This window comes from Ictalurus furcatus, chromosome 13 (assembly GCF_023375685.1).
Source record: "Ictalurus furcatus strain D&B chromosome 13, Billie_1.0, whole genome shotgun sequence".
In the NCBI taxonomy this organism is placed as follows: Eukaryota; Metazoa; Chordata; class Actinopteri; order Siluriformes; family Ictaluridae; genus Ictalurus; species Ictalurus furcatus.
The window spans coordinates 24,919,599-24,944,574 of NC_071267.1; the positions used below are offsets into that span (position 1 = coordinate 24,919,599).

General features: G+C 38.8%; 1 protein-coding gene across 1 annotated transcript; it reads left to right on the top strand.

Annotated features, from left to right (window-relative positions):
* The first annotated feature begins 6,531 nt into the window (after positions 1-6,531).
* kcnj2a (potassium inwardly rectifying channel subfamily J member 2a) lies at positions 6,532-14,042 on the top strand. Its single transcript, XM_053640266.1, has 2 exons — positions 6,532-7,071; positions 10,167-14,042. The coding sequence occupies exon 2, from the start codon at positions 10,424-10,426 to the stop codon at positions 11,705-11,707; it is 1,284 nt and encodes a 427-aa protein (XP_053496241.1). The 5' UTR covers positions 6,532-7,071; positions 10,167-10,423; the 3' UTR covers positions 11,708-14,042.
* The last annotated feature ends 10,934 nt before the right edge of the window (positions 14,043-24,976 follow it).

The following is a 24,976-nucleotide window of genomic DNA, read 5'->3' on the forward strand; positions in this document are numbered from 1 at the left end:
TAAGTCGGGGGGGGGGGGGGGGGGACAAAATGCCTAAGTATTAAACTAGGAATTATGGTATTAGGATATATAAGTTTTTATATCTACATGTGTGAGGTAAAATTTGTTGTAGTTAATTTCTGTTAACACATACGGGTAGCAAACACATTAGCCAACATTAAACTCAACCAGCATGCTAACTAATATTTAGCGCTGCTATTTAGCTTATGCAAACCTGATGAAAACTTTTCAATTAAATTCAACTCAAGTGAATATTACACAAAGGTTTTGTTTGTCTTTTTTTACGTCTAGGGAGCGTATTTTTTACCTTTCTCAGCCACTCTCATTATTGTTTTATTAGTTAATGTTACTAGCTTACATACCAACTGACATGCAGAAAAAATAAGCAAACAAAAAGTGCTATTCTACTGTTATGAGCTATCAGGGTGGGTTTTGTTCAATTTTCCTTTAATTTCCAGTATTTTTTTTTCTCATCAAAATAGGGTTTTACCATATATTAAAAAAACAACCACTATGATGGCACAAACATAAAAGCATTAGACAAATTAGGTAAATGTAAAAGTAATAGACATTTCGGATTATACCAAGGACCTTGTCAAACCTTTTGCCAAATTAGCCATCAGGGAATAGTTCAACGCTAACTTTGCTTTAGCCAAGATTGGAAATAAGAATACATACCAGAGACAGTTTGGGTGAAGACAACCCAATGCTTGAAATATGAATAAGGCAGAGTATAACACTTTGTGGCTGAAATGTTTGTTATATTTTTTTTAACCAAAAACCACACATCATTTCCAACTATTTCAAATCTGTGCTTAAAATGTCATCTTGTTGATCCGTTTCTGGTAAATAATTGTTGGGAAACATCGACAAGATGGCCACCGAGTGGACACGCTTAACAACGGCTGTGTCTAAAATCGCATTCTATTCAGTACCTACTGCTCGGTTGTTGATACAGTACTGTACATACTGATCCGTATAGCAGTAAGCATGAATACAATCCGGTAGAGGTTTACCCCTATGACGCTGTTTTTAATTGTAACCATATATATATATATATATATATATATATATATATATATATATATATATATATATATATATATATATATATATATAATATACCATTTACCATGAATTTTACCATTATGATGATTACAGGTCTGTTGTAGGATGGGCAATGTGCATGTGTATGGGTGACAGCCTGTGTTATGTACTGTATGTATGCATTATGTTATTTGTATTTAAACAGCAGATACTGTACTGTATGTGTCCAAGACAAATTTCCTTTGGGACAATAAAGCCTTCTTAATCTGTAGATAATAATATAACAATATCAGATCAACAATTAGAATGTTTTCTCCCCTTAGAGAGACTTGTATACTAAATCCCTTACCTACATGTTTCTTTAAACAGATTATTCCAGAAGTAATCAAACCCCTTCTAAAAAATAAGAAATTCTTCCCTTAGCACTGGCTAAGCCAGCAGTTATCAAACCAACGATTAAGAAACCTCACTTCGACCCCTGTCAGTTGTCCAGCAATTATAGGCCAATATCAAATCTCCCCTTTATCTCCAAGATCTTAGAAAAGGTTGTAGCACAGCAGCTATGCTCGTACCTACATAGGAATAACATTAATGAAATGTATCAGTCAGGATTTAGACCTCATCATAGCACAGAGACAGCGCTAGTTAAATTGGTAAATGACCTACTACTGGCTTCTGATCAGGGTTGTGTCTCCTTGTTTGTGTTGCTTGACCTTAGTGCAGCTTTTGATACTATTGATCATACTATTCTTCTTGATAGACTAGAAAATGCTGTTGGCATTAAGGGAACAGCCCTCTCCTAGCTCAGGTCTTATTTGACCGATCGCTATCAGTTCGTAGATGTGTATGGTGACTTCTCTATGCATGCTGAGATGAAGTTTGGTGTTCCGCAAGGTTCTGTTTTAAGCCCACTGCTTTTTTCTTTATATATGCTACCTCTGGGTCAAATTTTTCATAAACATGGGATTAGCTTCCACTGTTATGCTGATGATACACAGTTGTATGTTTCAGCAAAGCCAGATAACAGACACCAGCTTAATAAAGTTGAGGAAAGGACATTAGACGTTGGATGCTTATCAACTTCCTCTTACTTAATTCTGACAAGACAGAAATACTTATTCTAGGACCACATGCAGCTAAAAGTAAGCTTTTAGCTTTTAACCCCAGTCTTTCATTTGACGCTCATGTAGATAATATTACTAAGATAGCCTTCATTCATCTCAGAAATATTGCTAAGAGAAGAAATATAATGTCAATACACGATGCAGGAAAATTATGTTTATTAAAATATGCTTTCGTGCTTTCATGCTTTCGTCACCTCTGGGTTGGTGTCATGTAACGGGCGAGCAGGCGGATACAAGTGCAGTAAAAGGCTTTATTTAAAGAGAGGCAGGCAGTCTTTTATGAGCCGTCACGCCTACTTCAATCAAAAGTTGCAGCCTTCCAATTAGTGTTCGGGACTCAGACACAGTCTCAGTGTTTAAGTCCAGGCTGAAAACACATTTGATTAGTCAAGCTTTTTGTGAATAGTTTTTCTTTGGGTAAAGGAGCAGATCTAGAGGCTCACAGGAATAGAGTGTTGTGGTGAACTGGGATGTTTGGATGCTCTCGCCCCCCCCACTTTCACGTGTTCACCCAGGTTTGTTGTTGGTGGAATGGCTGGCTGCCTTATGTCCCAGGGAGCCCTCATGTCTGTGTTACATTCTGGCTCTCCCTTTAGTTATGCTGTCATAGCTAGTCTTGCCAGAGTCCCTGCTTGCACTCACACACAGTACATTGTCCTTAACTGTTACGGAGCAATAAGCATACCTAATTATCTCTCACTCTCTTTCCTTATCTCTCCCGCTCTCCTTCTGTCGAGCTACTCATGATACTCCCGAGATACCAGTGATCCTGACCCCTTCAGCTCTCTGGACCTGCCTGATCCATCCTGATGACCTACTTCTGGTTGGAGTTCCCATCTATTGGAAGTTACGTGCTGCTGCTGATGATGACCCCACGTAGTGCAGCCTGGAGATCACTGAGATTACTGAGGATGTTACCACTTAAAAACCATAAGATGGCTTTGGACCTCAATTGGACCATAAACAGTTATGCTGTGATGACTAGGACTACAATTGCCACAAACAGTTTTGCACTCAAGTCTCCACCAGTGAACAGTGGAGAAGTTCAACAAAACAGACTTCATGTAAAAACTGTAATGAATGTTCCTGGTTACATAACTGCACTATTTGACCATGTAGTATTAGTACATTTATAAAAGGGATTTACTTATTTATAATCGCACTATCCGTTGTTACCCAGATGAGGATGGGTTCCCTTTTGAGTCTGGTTCCTCTCAAGGTTTCTTCATCATATCGTCTCAGGGAGTTTTTCCTCACCACCGTCGCCTCTGGCTTGTTCATTAGGGATAAATTCATACATTTAATATCGATATCCTGAATTTATATATATATATATATATATATATATATATATATATATATATATATATATATCTTTAAAGCTGCTTTGGGATGATGTCCACTGTTAAAAGTAGGGATGCACCGAATGTTTGGCAACCGAAATTATTCGGCCGAAAATAGCAAAAAAAGCATTTTCGGTGTTCGGCCAAATAAGTGAAAAGGCCGAATAAATTTGACCGAACAACGACGTGTTTGATGACGTGACCAAATAGCCTAGCAACCAGAGTGAGATGTGCGAATGTCATGACCTCGATGAGGGGGCGTGCGCATGCACAAGTAGTGGACACGTGCGTTTGTTTTGTTTCTGTTCCAGAGCATGTTTGTCACGTCGCGAGACGTAAGGGAGTAGAGTACGGAAGCAGGTAAAGAAGTATTTAGAAGGCAGACAAATCCTATATCCACTATAATACTCCGCGAGGTGTACAGGGACGCGAGCGGTATATATCCCTAATATAATCAGCCGTATAGAACCGAATAGAACCCGTTTTTTGCACTCTTGTCAATGCACTTTTTAATGCTCTTTTTTGTTGTAGGCTACAGAGTGTTACATTCTTCCAGCAGTCAGTTATAGGCCTAACATCGGCTATTCAAGGGGGGCTCAAAGATGACCACATCAAAATATTTTTATTTTACTCATTTATTTATTTAAAGTTATATTGTGCCTTGTTGGTAGCCTATGCCTGCTGGAATGGGGGAAAAAAATGTTGTGTTAAATAAATATTTTGAAATTGTAGTTTTTGTAGTTGATTTTTTCTTTGAAAAGCAAGACAAAATAGTAAAAAGCACATTTTGACTATTTAATTTATGCAATGGTTAAAAAAATGGCAAAATAAATTGAAAAAAAAACGTGTTCGGTCTTCGGCCAAGTTTTTCTTTATATTCGGTTTCGGCTTCGGCCAAGAATTTTCATTTCGGTGCATCCCTAGTTAAAAGTGCTATACAAATAAAACTGAATTTAATCAAATGTGTTGGAAGCAGGAAAAATGATCAAGCATAAGGATCTGAGTGACTTTGACAAGGGCCAAATTGGGATGGCTAGAGGACTGGGTCAGAGCATTTCCAAAACGACATCTTGTGGGGTGTTCCCATTATGCAGTGGCTAGTAACTACCAAAAGTGGTCCAAGGAAGGACCAAAGGTGTCAGAACACACAGTGCGTCATAGCTGTGAAAATCCTGAAGATTGTTCAGGAACTGTTCGAGGAGCATGACGAAGAGTTCAAGGTGTTGACTCGGCCTCCAAATCTCAATCCAGATCTCAATCCGATTGCACGGGAGAAACAAATTTATTATATATTCTATATTAGGCAGGTGGTTTTAATGTTATGGCTGATAAGTGTATATCTTTTGTTTGTTCAGCATATGAAAGGCCCAGTTGTTTGTAACATTTTTTTTTTTTTTTTTTTGCAATATTGCAATAAAAACACATTAACCGCCAGGCATATACCCATGGCAGGGTGAATTTTTTTTTCTTCATTAAATGAGGCCTACAAATCATTTTGACTGTGGTGGTAATAGTGCTTCTCTGGTGCAGAGGAATACACTTTACCTTTGAGTTTACAGTTACTTTATTATAGACAAGCATCACCTACATAATCTACAGAACAGGCTACATGTACATTATTTGTAACTTGGGGAACAAAAATGTACATCTTGACAGTGTTAATAGGATCATCGCTTTTACAGTCATTTCTGGCTGACACCATCCCAGTTCTCTCTCAGATCTATTCCTGAAAATTGGCAGCCCTCTGTTCGTGTAGACTGGAGAGCAGATGTTTTTAGGCATCTTCTGTGAACAGTTTCTCCTCAATTGGCCATGGCTTTGAGAGGACATCGGGAAATACTAAAGCCTCCAGGCCTCCACCTTGTGGTTAGTAACAGCTCTTGTCCAAGCATCGACTCAAATCGACCTGAAAGGCAAACACCAGCTCAGAGCAGACAGCTATAAATAGGCGCCATTATTTATAGAGTGAACAAGAAAAGATCTAAAAATAAGCGCTTCAAAAACAGCTTCACAAACACAGTCCAACACGCCTCATTAGCTTATGATTAGTAAGCAGTGTGACATTGCGCCCTTGTTCAAACAGAAGCTGGTTAGGGCAAGAGAAAAACTAGCTCATTCCAGATCAGGATAATTGATGGATCTCTTTTTAAAAAAGCACAGCAGTTGTGTTGATTTTATTATTATTATTATTATTGTATTGAGGTCATACTGAGTAAAACCTTTGTATTCCAAATTAACATGCTGTTGAAGAATACCTAAACCCTGATTAGCTGTTTATGTTGAAACATATTTAGCATTTTGCTATGCATTGGTTACAATATCATTTAATTTCCTCTGAGTAAATAAACACATACTGTCATGCAATGTTGCTAAGGAAGCAATGACAATATGGAGAACGTCCCACACATTGGAGCAAACGTTATGCAGTTTGCATAAGCTAATACCACAAACGAGAAGTAACACCAGGCCTAGGCCTATGTATTGATTGAGATCAATATAAAATTCAATAAGTTGTTCCAGAGTTCAATCTCACACCGTTCTTTATCTACCCGCTAGATTATGCTACTGTTTATATTTAAAGGAAGTGACAAGGAAATGTGACTTTCTCACGAAATACTTCAATAAAACGCTTGCATGCTTGCATTCTCTCGGACAACATAGTAGACAAACATTAATCAGTCATGGGGAAAATCTCAATTTGAAGTGGAAATAGTTTAACCCTCCAGTGTGTGTTGATTTTTTCCTCCCTCCCCATCACTATAAATAGCACTGTAAATATTTAAAGACAATCCAATTATGTTTGGCAACCCTACTTACTGGAATTAACTTTGTTTTTTGTTGTTGTTGGTAAATTGGCCCATAAATTGTGACAAATTTAAATATTATTAAGACTTTAAATAGCATTAAGCAGTCACTTAAAAAAAAAAATTAAATCATTTTCACAGTCTACATCAAACACATCTATGATCAGATTAAGATCGGTATTGCTGTGTAAAAATCCCTTTCACGTCTCAGTCTGTTCTGTACTTGTCTCAACCCAGCAGATGGATTTATGCGCCGCTCGAGGTGACGTCACTACCCGAGTCCTCTGATTGGCTGGTTGAAGTTCAAAGGAGGGAGACTCGAACCGGCTCCGTTTAGAGCGCATTGATTGGTTGGTTGTGAGCCGGCGAGAAGAGAGCCGGTCTTTTCATCTTAGCCTGTTGTAATTGGCTGGTTGTGGAGGAGGAGGTGGGGCTAGCCGGTATTTATGTTGCTCTCATTGGCTGGATGTGAACCGGGGGGCGGAGTGGACCGGTTGTATTCTATTTAAATTGTTTTGGGAGCGCAGACTGACGAACACATGAGCGTAAGCGCGTATTAGGATCCGGCTGAACACGTGGGCGTGTTTAGTTTATTTTATAGTAAAATAATCCGCGTTTTATACCCAGATGCAGCGGACGTCAACGTGGAAAGTGACACGTCTAGTTGGATATACCGTGTAGAATGTTTTTTCTTTTCTTTCTTTCTTTCTTTCCTTTTTTGGGGGGGGATTGTTGACTACCAATGATCATCAGGTAAGGCTGAATGAATCTTGTTGGGATGTTCTTGTTTCACGTATTCACCTGCTTGTTTGAAACTGGCATTCTCCAAGCGAGATTATAGCCTCATTAGAGAATATATTTTTGAAAAACCTGATAGCCCATTGCAATGAAGAATTCAGCTTTTCATACCAAAAAAAAAAAAAAGTCATTTTACAAGCTGAATATCTAAATATCATGCAACCTTTGCATGCAAAGTAGAAGGAAATCTATTATTTAATGATTTAACTATTTAAAAGCCAAAGTAGGGGAAAGAAGGATATTAATAGGATATGCATAGCACGCAAAAAAGGAGTAGTAGTAATAATAATAATAATAATAATAATAATAATAATATGCAGTTCATGCCACACACTCTTACAGTACGTCACTAACATGATTAAACAGGGAGTTGATTAAATGTGCAGTGTTCCTTCTGCTTTGCACCTGTTGGAGCTCATAGGACACTTATGACTTGGACATTTCCAGAGCAGATACATCTCTGTGCAATCACAGCTAAAAATAATAATAGTAATAATAAATGAACCGAAGTGGTATTCATTATTGTTATTAAGATCAAAGTGAAGCGTAAAGTTATGCAGAAGTAACAGCGGTGCGGTGCACATGTCGATTTATTTATTTATTTATTTATTTATTTATTTATTTATTTATTTATTTTTCACATTTCTTATTAGACAGCCGGCAGGATAAGCCACATGTTCATGGCAATGTTGACTCACTCATACATAACTTCTTCCAGGCCAAACTATGCATGATGTGCCGTCTTAGACACGTTTTTTCTTTCTCTTTTTTTTTTTTTCTTTTTTTTTTTTTTTAAAGTGATGGATAAGAGGTTGATCCTGAAAATAAAGAATACCCAGTCACAGTAGAGTTTTTAGGTCACATTTTCCACTGTGTGTCTCTGTTAAACTAAACACTCCTCCTAGACATAAACAAAGTAATATTACATTTCATTTACTCAAAGAAACAGTCCCATCTGTCAATCTGCCTGTGTGCATTGCCAGGTATTTGATCGTTTATCCAGTAGAATATGTTGTAGCATTTCCATTTCCAGCCATCAGATTTCAAAGGCAGCTCACTTTTATCTTCATCACAAATCATTCTGAATCACATTTAATCCATTAAAAAGCTATTTCAGTTCTGTTTGCAGGCATGGACACAATCAAATCAGTGCTAAAAAAAAAAGAAGGGCATCCTGAGAGTTATAACTACACTAAGGAAATCGTAGTGCTAAACTGTACCTTGTTGGACCCTCAAACATACATCTTTTTACCTTTTAATATATATCTTTCATATTTAAAGTGAATCTAGTGTACCTTTTAAAGTGATTTAAGGTACATAATATTTATTTCTTTAGAGGTATACAACATGCACCTTTCTAGGTTAAGGATACATACTGAAAGTACCATTGAGAGTATCACCTGACCAACAAGGAAAAGTACAGACCATTACCCGTTTGTATGAATAAGAAAATCGTACGTCTAGTCATTTTATTTCTTCGCGAAATCAAATTCTTATCATACTTTAATGTTGTGGAAATGTAGAAGATAATAAAACGTGCATCTTTTGTCATAGCTGGTTGCTGTGGGATCGTGTTAAAAACATGTAGAACAGATCTAGGATGATAACGAGTGATGCTATAGCGCTCACAGGCCTAGCCCTACACACCTGAGAAAGAGAAGATGAGGTCCCTGTGGATGAGCTCTCCAGTCCCATCTGTCTCACCGTACTGCGCCAAGCAGGAAGAAAGGATCACAAACTATTGGTTTCTGCTAGAGTTTGTGGAAATCAAATTGGATTCAGATTTGCATTCATTTATAATCCAGCTGAAATATCTCGGATTAAGCCACTGTGCTAGACTGTTTAGAAAAGTAGCAACCATGACAGTAAATGATAAAGTGATGGAAGGCTCAGTGCTGGTCTACACTTAACTGTTTCCTCATCTAGCCCACTTACCACTGTGGAATGATGTTGATGAACTCGAACCAAATTTCTAACCAAAACACAGCCACAACTCTACCTTGATGAGAACCGATCTCAGGCATGATATGGACCAGCCCAAAAATGCTGCACTTGGGCCAAGTCCAAATTCTCCAAATTCTATGAAAACCTTTAATGTTGCTGCACATAGTTCAGACTCTTTTGGCCCACAATCCACTTGCCATTGACATAACTGGCCCTTATTTGCCTGAACTGAACCATATTTGGCCCGGAATAATCTGCTATCTGGGCAGGCCGGCATACTCAAAATAATCTGTTTTAGAGTGTGGTTGGAAAAGTTTCCAGGACTCTGCTACTGGTTAGAGAAATCCAGCCAGTGTGTACCAGTGCACTGGTAAAGGATGTAGTCATGCAAAACATTTTCCATCTTCCCTGACTGTGTGATTAGCAAAGTATGTGAAAATGGGCATTAATAATGCACCAGTGAGCAGTAAGGCTGGTGGAGCGTGGAGTGAACAGGTTGACAAATACACTGGTGGGGCATTAAAGTGCTGCAAGCGACTGCTGGAAAGCAGCTTTGTGCTTCGGGGCAAGTAGAAATTCCTATCCATTCTGCTGTTGAGGCCATAATTGCAGCAACACATTTATTGTTTGTTCCACAGGTGGAACTGTACAAAACCATATTAGACAAGCACAGTCAGCAAAATGCAATGTAATGCTGACTTGACATAAGCCAGATTTTCCATGGGATCTTAAGGAAGCACTATGACCTTGAGTCAAAAGTTGAAATTGTCTTATAATTGTAGTGCTGCCAAAAATGACCGAGCAAACCATTACCTTACAATCTCTCAGCTATGGGGAATGGGAGCTAAAATTACTCATTGTTATTTTATTCAGAACCAAATGAAATATTTTTGGCACATTCTGTGGTTCTGAACTAACCTAAGGGATTAGTCAGAGTCCTCACTGGCTTCATAGTAGGATTTTGTTGTTTTTTTATGTGTATCCTGCATCAACATCTGTTAAGAATGGTTGGTATTAATTCCAACAGACATTTAACTCGGTGTTTGTGTCAAATGTTGCAATATATTTAGCAAAGTAAAACTAATTGAATTTCTTGTTTTTGGTAGGACACTTCATTGATGAGAACGAAGGAGCAGATGAGAGCAGAGTGATCAGTGCACACTAGGCCCTGCAGACCTTTCTGTCAGTCAAAAGGTCTAACTGGAGCAGAGTGACGCCTGTTGCGTCCAGCTCTAAACGGTCCCACCATTTCCTTCTTGTGTTGGTCTCCGTGAGAGTTTCAAAACTGTTTCTCCAACGCTTCTTCCAGAAACTCAGACTGTTTTCCAAAGCAGAAGCAGCACAACCCTCCCAGACAGAGGTGATGGGAAGTGTGCGGGCTAACCGCTATAGCATTGTGTCATCAGAGGAGGACGGGATGAAGTTGGCCACTATGGCGGTGCAGAATGGCTATGGGAATGGGAAGAGCAAGGTGCATACTCGGCATCAGCCCCAGAGCAGGTTCGTCAAGAAAGATGGACACTGCAATGTACAGTTCATCAATGTCAGTGAAAAGGGTCAGCGCTATTTGGCTGACATTTTTACCACTTGCGTGGACATTCGCTGGCGCTGGATGCTTCTCATCTTCTGCCTGGCATTCCTGCTGTCATGGCTGTTCTTCGGATGCATCTTCTGGCTGGTCGCCATCTTCCATGGAGACCTGGAAGGCAACAGTCCGAAATGTGTTTCGAACGTGAGCAGCTTTACTGCAGCTTTTCTTTTCTCCATTGAGACACAGACCACCATTGGCTATGGCTACCGCTATGTGACAGACGAATGTCCTGTTGCTGTCTTCATGGTGGTCTTCCAGAGCATCGTGGGCTGCATCATTGACGCTTTCATCATCGGTGCAGTCATGGCTAAGATGGCCAAGCCTAAGAAGCGAAACGAGACATTGGTGTTCAGCCACAATGCTACCGTGGCCATGAGGGACAACAAGCTGTGTCTAATGTGGAGGGTTGGCAACCTGCGCAAGAGCCATCTGGTAGAGGCCCATGTTCGGGCTCAGCTCCTTAGGTCTCGTACTACAGCAGAGGGGGAATATATCCCGCTGGACCAAATAGACATTGATGTGGGCTTTGATAGCGGCATTGACCGTATTTTCTTGGTTTCTCCAATAACCATTGTCCACGAGATTGACGAGGACAGCCCATTTTATGACATGAGCAAGCAGGAGCTAGACAGTTCGGAGTTTGAGATCGTGGTGATCTTGGAAGGTATGGTGGAAGCGACAGCCATGACGACTCAGTGCCGTAGCTCATATCTGGCCAGTGAGGTCATTTGGGGCCACCGCTTCGAGCCAGTCTTGTTCGAGGAGAAGAACTACTACAAAGTGGACTATTCGCGCTTTCACAAGACCTATGAGGTGCCCAGCACCCCGCTGTGCAGTGCCAGGGACCTTGCAGAGAAAAAATACATCCTTTCCAATCCTAATTCCTTCTGTTACGAGAATGAGGTGGTGCTTCCGAACAAAGAGGAGAAGGAAGAAGGAGACGGGGGTGGACTGCTGCCCACGAGCACACACACTGACACTGGCTCAGACTCTGACCACAATCAAGCCAGTGTTCCTTTAGAGTCACGGCCACTGAGGCGAGAATCAGAAATATGACTGTATAGGCCTCCTGTGAAAAGTCCAGTAATTGCCTGTTGATCAAATAGGCACGTTGATCTGAACTGAGGTCCTGAGGGGACGCAGACTTAAGCTGACGGTACAGCTGTGAGGAGAGGTTAAGAGATGAACTGAACAAGAGCGTTCGTGATGAATATATCCGGTTTATAAAGAGGCATTGCACTGAAAATGAGTGCACACGAAGGGGCGGGTGGGTTTATCCAGTTATGCAACACTACCTTTTAGACCATTGCTCTTTGATGGAACACAGTGGAGAGGATGTAACTGCTATGTAAAACTTGAAAATATCGGGCATGTCTTCCTGTGCATTTGTCCAGCAGTGGTAGATTGATATGAACAGGCTAAAAAAAAAAAAAAAGTGTTCTACTAATGCATGAATGATATCAAATCATGTATTGTGTTTTATACATATATGCTGTAGAGGAAAAAAAAACAAAACTCGTACTGACACCAACGTGTGCACGTTTACCTTAATTTATGCCTGTATTACATAGCCAAGCATCTCCGACGTAGAAAATCTTTATTTGCCAGATAGGGCAGTAACCAAACGAAACCTTTACATCTGTTCAGTACAGACAGATGTAAGTATAGATAAATGCCTGTGTTTATAGGGCCCTGTCGTGTCATATAGATATACAATGGTCCAACTTTTTACATACGAGTGATGAACATTGGTCAATCTATTATTTAATATATTACCGTTTGTACCACCTTATTGTTAGCGTGAGTTCTCATAAGGGGTCAAAGGTATCCCTGAAATATTCCTGTTGGGAACTTCTGATTTTAGACGTGTGTGTGTGAGCTTGTCTGTGTGTGTGTGTGACCTGTGGCCACAATACAAACAGTTTACTTGCTATTAATGTAACGAGTAGTTTGCTCTGCGTGGGTCATTTGGGCTTAATTGCAGGCTCAGGAGCTGGGGGAAATGCAAGGAACATGCCTGTTTACAGTGGTAACTCCCACAGGGCCAGACCGGTGTCAAAGCCAGGCACAGCAGTCATCCCATCCACTGGGAAGAGAGAGTGAGAATGCGCTAATGAATGTTTTTCCATACATGCTGCTATGTTGCATCTTATAATAGGGTTTTGGAGAAGACTGAAATATTCTAAAGAGTATTCTAATCAAGGCATCAAATTATTTGAAAGATATTAGATGTAGGTCTATAGGACAGAACAAGAAAAAAAAAAGAAGAAGAAACTATTTTTGATGGGATTTTGGTTTTGTTTGTTCTTTAGTACACATGCTTATTATATGAGATATTTTTTTTCATATTCAAAGCCAAATGTTTTTAAAGGAAAATATCACAGAGATCATGAGAAATAAGGCTACAGTGTAGCCTCTTGGGAAAACTCCTTATCCCCTAAACGTCAGTGTTATTATATAATGTAATATAATGTCATATTATATTATATTATATTATATTATATTATATTATATTATATTATATTATAGTGCTGCATAAGTAAGTGTTCCAAGGTTGCTAGAAATGTGTAGATTTGCATACAAGCAACTTGTATGAATTAAAAATATATTTTTTTACAACAAAACCTAAATATTCAATATGTAAAACTGCACTGTATTATGGCCTTGAGATTTAAGGTAGCTAATATTTTGTAAAATTGGATAGAAAACAGCACTGTTACAGATGTTTTTACCCCTACAATGTTCATTTTTTTATTATTATTATTATTATTATTCTTTTTTTAATTTCATGACACCAAGGTCTAGCTTTACCTGACGAACTGCAGTTCAACCCTCATGGCTCATGCGCCGGGTCGTTGAATCCTGTAGGACTGAGTAATTAGACCAAGATCACGTCACCAGCACCGAGCTCAGGATGGATCGTAACCTGAGATTTCGCGTTATCAGCCGATGTCGTGCTAACAAACCAGCCTCGCTACATGTCGGGAAGTTTTCTAAGCAGAGCAGATCTTCTCCAGTGCTCTCTAAAAGGAGATAATAATATTCAGATCAGCAAACGGTTGCTTTATTTTATGATTTACACTCGAAAAGCGTACAAATCTACATGAATCGGTATCCGCTTTTGTGTTAGCTTTGCGTTAGGTTGGGTTTTTTTTTTTTTTTTTGCTATTGTTGTTATTTCTGGGGGTTTTTTCTCTGCATTTAAAAAAAAAACAAAAAAACATCAACACTAGGTTACTAGGCAGAATCAATAGGCCTGATGAATAATGACCTATCAAACTGAAGAAGCCTTTCTCAATGACTGATGGCCTGCGTGCAGTTTCTCCTTGATTTGTAAATATCCCAGTACTTTTTGCAGTCTGTTTTTCTATCAGTCTTCCTTGTACTGCAAAAAACAATGGAATGTACAGATTTTTATATTATGACTAATATTATTGAAGTTATTATTATTATTATTATTATTATTATTATTGTTGTTGTTGTTGTTGTTGTTGTAATAATTATTGTACATGCTATTTTATTTCTGTTTTTCAATAAAATATGAATGAAGAATCAAAAGAGGTGTTGCTTGACTTTCACTGTGTGCTCGTGGAGAATTCTTTAGACTAGCATTCTAAAGTATTGGCTCCCCTGAAATCCTTTTTCACTTCTTATTTTGTCTTGGAATTATCCATGTACTGTATGCCTGATGGGATCGCGTTCAAAAAGCTTAAGGTCGGCAATGAATTAGACAAATGTTTTGTTAAACATTCATCTTGGACATTACGCAGAATGATGTCAGACAACATCTGTACCTCTCTCTTAGTTTCACACTTTTCGCATTTCTCATACTGTTTAAGATATTAGCTTATCAGCCTTCCAGTTAAAAAAAGATTTGTTTACAGATACAGGATTTCACTAAATTATGGCTCTAAAAAGGCTCTTACTCCTACCATCATAGGCAGTAAACAAATACCATCTTCATACCTATGCACTCCTCGTGTGCCTCATGCTTAACATAAAAGGCTGTGGTTTTGCGCTCATGAGCAATGTGCTGTGTAATCCTCTGTCATTATGTCGAGGTGAGAAATCCCAGAACGTTCATGAGAGGAAATGGGGCGCATTTTGAGTACTAGGAGCTGACTCTGGCTCTATTCGCTTCCCCCGACAAGCTCAGGCTGTGATTCATGTTGTAGAGGAGTGATGGAAGCTCGATGGAAAAAATCCTCCTTCACAGGATAGCAAGATGGACACTAATGTCAACTTAAAGGGCCTGGACTTCTGAAACCAGTGGAAAAAGGGGAACAGAGTGTGTGTATGTGTGTGTACGTGTGTGAGAGATCATTCCTGTATTTGCTAATAGTCATTACAAGATCCATTAATAAGAAAGATGGACAGGAAAAGTACAAGGGGAGGATGGAGAGAGAGAGAGAGAGAGAGAGAGGAAAAAGCAGATGGTTTCTCTCAGCTAACAAAAACATAAAATAATTTCCATTCAATAGTAAATCTTTCTGATTGCTTTCGCTACAATCAATTTACTTATTCTTTCATTACTTTGAATATTTTACTTATTTACTTATTTACTTACTGTCTTTTGTGTATTGTAACTTTGTTCTATCTATCTATCTATCTAAAAATATGAGTGAAATATCTATATGTTGTAATGTCTGGTGTATTTCTGTTGGTTATAATATATGTATAACATGCAATATATTATTATTGCCAGTAAAAAAAAAAAAAAATCCTTAATCATAATGAAATGAGAAGTATATGTGCTCATCATGAGGATATTACAGTAATTAAAGCTCAGACACTCTACTCTAAGCTGTCCATATTTTCCTCATAAATAAGTCATTTCTAAAGTTTAGTACTTTAGTATTTCTACACAAATTTGTCATTTGTGCAGAAATACTAAAGTACTAAACTTTAGTATTTAGAAGTCCTAATCAAATTGCCTTAACATCGTTCAGGTAGAAAGGTAAACTATTTGTTTTTATGCATAAATACTAGAAAGATATTCTAAATGCATGATATATCAAACATTGACATGTCCTAATAATCCTATATAGTTTAGAACCCTTAAGTATTCTTCAGTTGGGCGGCTGTGGTTCAGGTGGTAGAGCGGGTTGTCCACTAATCATAGGGCTGGCAGTTCGATTCCCGGCCAACATGCCGATTTCCAGCCCACATACCGAAGTGTCCTTGGGCAAGACACTGAACGCTAAGTTGCTCCTAATGGCACGCTAGCACCTTGCATGGCAGCTCTGCTACCATTGGTGTGAGAATGGGTGAATGAGAACCAGTGTAAAGCCCTTTGTAGAACTGCTAAGGTTAAAAAAACCACTGTATAAGTGCGGACCATTGAGTTGTCCCTCTGGGAGAACCATTCCAAGTAGAGCTCTTTTGGGAAGCTAAGAACACTTATATGACTATACAAACCCTTAAAGAATCCTTTTGTTTTAAAAGTGTGTATGGCATATGTATTAACTACTTAAGTATTTGGTAAAAACTCCACCTTATTGGGAATTATGTTCTTTGTAATACCTAGAACCTGTAAGGGTCCGGTACACTCTTTAATGTCTCAGTGGGTAATTTAGCATTCTTAACACCTTCTGACCAATCAGATTTGAGAATTCAACCACTCTGTGGTATAATAATGAAATAATATACTGTATAATATATATTTGTAATGATCTATACAGTATATAATGGCCTAAAACAATTCTACTTGGAGTTCTACAGTACATGGAAAATGTAAGGTTTACCCAATGTGGGGGGGATGGGGGGGGGGGACTAAGGACCCTTAAGGGGTCAAAATTTTCTACAAGTGTAATTACTTTAATCATGAACGCTTGTGACATCATTCACAACGGATAATGAGTTTGACAGAACAGTGAATGTTCTTTGTAAGTCTGTTTTTCATATCCAGAGGACGACCGCTGCTGCTATGAACTTGTCTCGTTGACGTTACACAACATTAAATGTAGCTATCATTGTTTAAAATGATAAAGCGTCATTCAATAATAAATTCAAAACCGAAATCGTTTGAAAATTGATGTCGTACAAAAGGAACAGACACTTCAGGATGTGATGTTACTGGGCGGAAAATCAGCTTTGGGGTGGAGCAACTTTGTCTTGAGCCATGCAAACATCACAGCACCCAGTCGTTGATTATTTTCCTATAACAGCACACCTTGTGTTTTATTCCTTACTTAAATGGTTCACACTGACTTTCACTTTGTAGCTTGATATCTCGGGTTTCACAGAGAAAAAGAAATGCATTGCTCTCTCAAACAGTGAACAGTGGCGCTCTAAAGACAGTGGTGAGCTCATTCCACTGATGTAATGACTGCAGAAAAGGTTTATAGTGTGAGTGTGTACTAGGAGTCTATGACATTGGGCTTGACCGCCCCATTGGTGGGAAAATACACATTCAAGCGTCACCCTTTTCCGGTCACACCATTTAATATTCCATTTATTTATTGAATTATTAATTTAACACGGTGGCCCGGAAAGGCACGCTGGGGCAGTACTTCCTGCCTGAAAGGAAGAGTTGTGCGCATTGTTAAGTGCCTTAGAGAGATTAGCAGGTGGTGAGTTTATGCTGTTCTACACACACCCCACCCTCAACTTTAAGGCCCTTTATCGGAGGCAGCCTGTCAAGCTCGTTGGAGCTTTAGAATAAAGGCAGTTTTACAGGAAAGCTAAATTTACCCTTTTTTGGTGAGTAAACGGTAAAGAGTTCAATCTCTCAGAGGACTGCTAAAAGAAACTCCAAAGAATTCATTTTACACGAATTCATTTACATTTATTTTCCAGTGAACTCGTGCTTGACTGCATGAAAGAAGAATGTCAGCTTGCACGTGACACTATCTATCAGAGTTTTATCATGCAAATTTGCCAAAAAAATCTTTGTTTCATTCAACAAATCATCGTGCGTACTAATGAAAGCTGTATGGAATAGAAAAGCTTCTCAGGTGGTCTGCAGGTGCTCCAACCACAACATGCCTGTTTGATTATTCTATTTTTATACTGAGTTTTCAGGGAAGTGGTTTTAGGAACCAAGTGCAAGGGTAAAGCACGTCAGGTCGCCTCTCTCGTGTAAATCACGATTTGTCCTCAGTGACATCTCTTTTTTTTTTTTTTTTTAATCCAGAGCTTCAAAACTTCACTAGACCTTTAAACTTCTCTGACCAGCTGTGATCAGAAGCAACAGTAAACAATGCAGGCCTGAGGGGCTTCCTTCACCAAAACAACCACAAAACAATCCATTCTCTAAACTATAACCGGAAAACACCCCTCTAAGAAGTGTGAGTCTGGGAACTGCTCTGTCCCACACTTGGAGACCTGCTGTGATCCCTCCACTGTTGTGTCTGTCTGGATCAGGTGGTTTCCTGCTTCACACGGACCATGCAACCTGTAAGCTTTTCAGTTTTTGCAGATCACGTCAGATCATAATTCTTGACATGATGAGACTTATATTCGTGAAGTCTTATTGGACATATTAGTAAAAAAATAAAAAATAAAAAAAAAATTGTTCTGTGATTCTTGATGATTCAGACTTCTGGACCATGCTGAATACACAATATATGATTAATCATCTCTCATTCTCAAAGTACAATTCTAGGAGAAAGGCACACACTTCCTATGAGGCATGTGAAGCATGCTGCCAAATTGTTGACAGAGTTTCCCAGAATGGCAGCAGAATGTACAGTATGATCATGTGTAGAAATCTCCACCTTGAAACACATTAAATATGGTTCTATTGAAATATTGCGATCATTTATTGCACGCCATGGTGATGTCACAGATGCTAACGGGTTTGTTTTTTTTTATAGCTGAAAAAATGTCTACAATCTCAAACATACAGTAACGGTCAGGTTGCACTGTTTTTTCCTGTTGTTTCCTAAAAAAAAACAAAAGAGCAAGAGCTTGTTTTGTCACTCAGCATTTTCCAGCCACATTCAATGTCATATTAATGTTAATGATAATGTTAATATCAAACTCCAATAGAGAGGTAGTGGAGAGGTTGGTGCAAATGCCGGACTCAAACTTACAGGATGCGATGCAGACATAGGCAGTTGCGCTGAGCTATGGCAGAGACTCGGCTTGGCTAGTTAGCATGAGATGATGAGCACAATGACGAAGAGTTGGAAGTGATAGGGCTGAGTCCTACTGGTACCAGTATTAGCTGGTAGTCGAGGGTAGTGTAGGAGACCGTTAATACACAAACATGCTGAAAGTTTAAAAGTTTAAGCTAAAAAAGTCAACACCGAATTTTATCACAGATTAAATCTTAGATGCTTGGAAAATTACATTCATTTACATTTATTCATTTAGCAGACGCTTTTATCCAAAGCGACTTACAAATGAGGAAACACAAGCAATGTAACATTACATTAATTAACAAATGACATTAATTATCAAGGTTATTACACAAATTGCTAAGGGTGGATTTTTCCTTTATGGACCTGATTGTGTATATTTTGACTATATTGTGTGATGGAAAATGGAAGTGAGACATAACCATTACTAGTGCAAATTAGTACAGGGCTAAGTCTAGCCTTAAACACAAATTAGACTCGTCTGTGGATGAGGTGAATGCTGGAGTGTAGTACTCACACAGCTATACTATTGTATACAACTTTCCTCTTCGGAAACATGTCTAGAAACTGGAGTGGAGACTCTGATTGCCACTTCCTTCCTCTACATCTGTTCATTGTATGGTGTAAGGGGTAGCATTATTGGTTCCTTAGCATGAGTCGTCCTGCTGTTATGGTAAGGAGAGAGTGTCTAAAGCAAGATCAAGAAATGGAAAAATGTTGGCTTAGTTATGCAATTCAAGTGGGGGGAAAAGCGAAAGACATGACAAATGTGAAAAAGTGGAATGCTTGATTAGTGACGTTCAATTCCTGGTATATTTCAGCATATACACAAACACTCAAAGGTGTGGCAGCATGTATTTATGTATAGGACGAGACTGTAGTTGGAGAATATCTGACTTGTTTATTGGTGCAAAAATGTATGGACACAAAGAGGCACATATATATTACCTTATTAGAGTCATTCGCTGATCTTCAGTCAGTGCTTTGTGAAGGTTGTAGTGGATCCAGAGCCTATTCAACGGGCATGAAGTGGAAATACACCCTAGACAGGACAGTCCATTGTAGAGCACCACGCACATTACACATACACACAAATTCACACATAGGAGCAATTTAGCATAGCAAGTCCACCTACTGCCATGTTTTATGGAGGTAGGAAGACAGAGTGGTATTATTAATGAGTTCTGCCTGAATTATCCTCCCAGAGATGGCCAGAGAGGCCAGAGATGGGACATTGATTGGGGGAGGCAGGGTTTTTCCTGGGGGTAGTTGCCACGTTGTGCCAACCATGTAGCCAAACTCCTGGGGAATGGTAATGGGAAACCAATAAGCTATAATCATTGGAGTTGTTTCAGTGGAAAAAGTGAAAACTAACATCAATACAATCTACTTAAAATACTAAAATAGAATCTTTCCTGAGGATCAAAACTGAGGATCCTGCTTTGTAAGTTTCCATAACAGACCTTCTTTCTAACTAACAACTTTTAGTACTTTCTTCCATCTGTACAGTTTCACAGCATTAAATCAAATCTAGTGAACATAAATATGGTTCTGACATAAAACTATGATATACCGGTAAATCATGAATGAAGCAAGACAATACCTGGACAATTTTTACACTTGACGTTCCAGAATCGACCTAATAAAAATGGCCATGGCTATTTTGTAGCTGAAGACTGTCCAGGTACATTCCACTAGAACATTGTGTTTAATTCCTCAGTGTTTTGTAATGTTTCCAATGGCATAGTGGTAGGGTTTGTTAACAACAACAACAAAAAAAAACTTCTGGTTTAGGCCATACCCACTTTGGGTTTAAAGTTGAATACAGATACAGATGGAGATAGTGTCATTATACCCCTACTTTCCACACAAAAGCTCCCTAATGAACAACTGAAAGTAAATCTGGTGTCCTGCTTTTTCTTGTTGTCTATGCCTTCTTCCAAATGCACATCATTTCACCGTCACTCATGGCCAGAATTAACTCTGATAGACAGAAGCTGGAAAAGGCGCATGACCTTGACCTGGCTACATTAACAGCCAGTCAAAATGGACGGGAGAATAGAGGAGACCTTGGGCAACTGTTTCTGGCAGGAAACCTGAGCTCCACACCAGGCTTCAAACTTTGACAAATGTTCCCCAGCCGTGCCCTTTTATACCAGGCAGCTTTGGGAAAGAGGGCTTGGTCTCACACATGAATGAAAGCAAGTTTTATCTTTCCTTGGGGCCATCGAAAACATATTCATATCTAAAAAAAAACAAATCTCAAAATCTAACTGCATTGGAAGTCAGGGTGGAAGCTATTCATGATATTAGCTAGTATACCATAGAGGCCTATTGGGGAAGGATGCATGCTGCCCCACGCTCGCATAATACGAACATAATGTTTGTGGGAGGAACAGCGGACAGGACGGTTAATGATATTACATCTTCTGTGTTCATTTCACACACTCACAATGGCAACGGGAACCACATCTACTCTATCACACATAAATATTCTGTTGTTGTTTTTTTTAATCCATATGAACATACATTATCAAAATGAAAACTATTAAAACCAGGTTTCAGTCCTTTACCTGATTAGAAAGATTTAACAAGTTCAATCTACATTGTTAAGGAGCTAGCTACTTAACTATCTACGCTGTTAATGTGTCTTTGGACATATGACATATAATTTCTCAATAAAGTTCTGATTGGAAAGATTGCACATGTGAAAGCTTGCCTAGCTAAATTTCTTTGACGTTAAACAGTTTGATCAAATAAGGACATTTGTTTGTTGACTTTTTATTAGGCTATTCGTCTGCATTGGGGTGGTGACTTTTATACCAGACTACATCTTTCTATTCTCTTGTTGAAAACTGGTGCACATAGTTACTTTGTTCCTTCGAGTTCCTTCAAGTATTATCAACGATCAAGTGCTGATTATGGGAAATATTCTCACAAGTCACTAGATAATAGCCTATACCATAAGTCAAGTGTGATTCGACTTCATTTTGTTTGAGGCGATATTTAAGGTTGTCCTTCCCAACCAAAATCTATGATCGTGAGCTATACCTGCAGTTCTAATCTCATAGATATATTCCACTGCTCTGTATAAATATATCATCTGACCCATAAGCTGCCAAAACGTCAGAAACAAATGCCAACACACTCTTTCCTAATAAGCTCTCAAGTAATCCTGGATAAGGTCAATGAGATGCTGATTGTACATAGGGAATAATGCGATATGTTTCCATCCATCTGGCCTACTGAAATACTCTTGTCTGAAATAACCACTCTTGTTATAGCAATAATATTGTTTACATGAAACAGCTGTGACATTAGATACATTATGAGGTGCTAATCCAGGACGTTAAAGACCTCAGATAAAGAAACTAAGTGTGGATATAATCTGCTTGATGGCTTTGATGTTTGATAACCATAGCCACTTGAACATGTTGTTAAAGATACCGCGACCTGCCACTGCTTATACTGTTAAATTCTGGATACTGATGCGTCAGAAGGTTATCCATCCATCCATCCATCCATCCATCCATCTTCTATACCGCTTATCCTTCCTTCAGGGTCACCAGGAAACCTGGAGCCTATCCCAGGGAGCATCGGGCACGAGGCAGGGTACGACATGGACAGGGTGCCAATCCATCACAGGGCACAATCACAAATACATTCACGTACCCATTCATGCACTACGGACACGCCAATCAGCCTACCATGCATGTCTTTGGAAGGGGGGAGGAAACCGGAGTACCCGGAGGAAACCCCCGCAGCACGGGGTCAGAAGGTTAATTGATTGATTTTCTAGTAATTGATTAATTTCCTAGAACAGCAGTACTGACAGTAGTGCAGCTGCAAATCACAAGTTTATATTAATATGGTTGTTCTAACGTTGTTGTTTCTATAGTTACAACTTACACAGGGAATGGTATTGTGGACACTATACATAAAATAGTTTTTTTTTTCTTTATTTTTTTTTAAACATATGCCATTGTTTATGTGGTTAGGTTTTCTGTGAGGAGATGTTTATATAATATTTATGGAAAGAAACTTAGATGTAAAGATATAACATTGGTTTTTCAAACACAGGAAAGGAAAGTCGTCAGGACAGGAGTTTGCGGTCTCTAGTTTCTTAGTGACGTGACAAGCTGCATTTCTTCGTCATGTTATCTTCAAGAGAGTGAAAAAGAGTGGCTGGTGAACCTTTTATAGGTGCTATAAGTGATTACAGGAAGGAACTTGTTTGGCGGACGTTCCATGACATTAAATGTCACGATAAATTGATAATAATGATTATTTGTGATGCAGTTTGTTAACAAATTAAAATAAATAAATAAATAAATAAATAAGTTAGCATTGTCAAATTGCTGTGGTATAAAATGAATGAAACCCTTTGTGCTATTATTGGAATATCATCAACTTCAGGGTACTAACAGTGACCCCACGTTGTGTCGGACCACATCACACCACCCCACTGTTGATTATTTTCCCATAATAGCATGCCACATTGTGTTACATTCCTTACTTATATGAATGATTAAATTCGAAGTATTAAATATGACATTATTAGACTTTATTGAATGATATACACTTGAGTGTGTGTGTGTGCTTTCTGTGTATTATGGCAGCACACTATTATATCACTTTCTCCAAAAGGTCCAAGTAAGATGCTAAAAATTCAAAACATGCTTAGAGAATTTCTTGTGTAGCAGATGTGTGACTGAAATATCTCAGGCCCTTTGTGTGTCTGCTGTAGCCGCAAATGGAAAGTGGAAAATTCCATAAATAGCACAGGAAATGATATTAGCATCACCATCATCCTTCTTCATTTAGATCAAATATTGATAGAATTAGTGCTGGCAAAAAAAAATAAAATAAAAAGGAAATAATTGCCTTGCAAAGGCTGCTGTGCACGGTTCCACCCTGATCTTCATATGGACTTACGCAAACATGTGGTTTGGGCTTTAGCCTAGTGCTCTGAAGCTGCACTATCTAACCTCCTGTAACGCATAACACACACCAGTCAACATGCAGGGAAGCCATTAGAGAAAGGCCATCACCATCAGCAGAACCATCAAGATGACGATAATGGAGCTAGATCATCGTGTTAATTTGATCTAGGCCACCCTCAAGCCTTATTTTAGACCATGACACAGCCTTACTCGATATTGAGGGCCCACATTTCAAATCAAATCTCACTTGTTTGTGTGGGTTTTTTTTTTTTTTTTTTTGTACTTTCTATAAACAAAAGCAATGACACCAACATTCCCGCAGCAATAACATGTGGTTAGTGTAGTCCAGGGAATGTGTTTGTGTGTGGTGAGGACTGCATTGCCTGGCAAATTGACCACAAGATTGCACAATTGCAAAGTCATGTCTGGTTCAACATGAAATGGAACTGCTGTTGGACAAAAAAAAAAAAAAAAAAAATTGGTTGTACAGTTCAGTAGTGGTTTCTCCCACAGGAAATAAAAGGGATATATATCAACTAAGAACTTTAATTCATCTATTCTAATCATGCAACTTACTGTAAGAGCATTCATTCATGACTTAACATCCTTAGCAGACCCATGTGATGGCCATATATGCAAAAATCATTCCTTCTAGATCAATGTGAAAGGCAGTGAAATTCCAGCTGTCACTCTCTGTCCTCTCTGAGTCATGACAATGTGTGAGCTTCCCATAGAAAATGGTTTCAAGTTCTTCCTAAATATATCCCACTCCACACAGCCTACAGATGGTTGTTTTTAGATGGAAGCTTTTTTTAGGTGGCAGTTCTGTTTCAGTGTGATCGCGTGCTGAATGGGTGTTAGCCATTTTTAGTTTCATTACCTATGCACTTTAGCCTCTTTTTTTTTTTGCATTATATTACGAGTTGGTCAAGAGCACTATGAGTTTCAACGATGAGTTGTAATTTCTGCTAAGGATGTTTCAAATAAAACTAGTGCTAATAATACATGGTTCAAACTTCTTGTTTTTTTTTTTTTTTTTTTTTTTTTTTTTACAGGTGCTGTGCAATCAGCTTCTATTTCCTGGTCCATTTGCCAGTCATGGTACTTGGCACATGGAACAAACAATCACCAGGAATATCAAAACCATCAGGTGGCTGGGGAGGCTGGGTGGTGGAGCATAATGCTAATTGGGTCTGACCATGTTCTTGTAGCGAGTAAAGCAGTCTATTAATAACTCGAAACTCGATTCCAGTGGTCCAATGGCAGGGTACTGGGCAGTAAATTTTGGCTGAGTTTCG

Excerpts from the sequence above, each read along its gene's own strand:
- kcnj2a (XM_053640266.1), top strand. The coding sequence starts at position 10,424 with ATGGGAAGTGTGCGGGCTAACCGCTATAGCATTGTGTCATCAGAGGAG.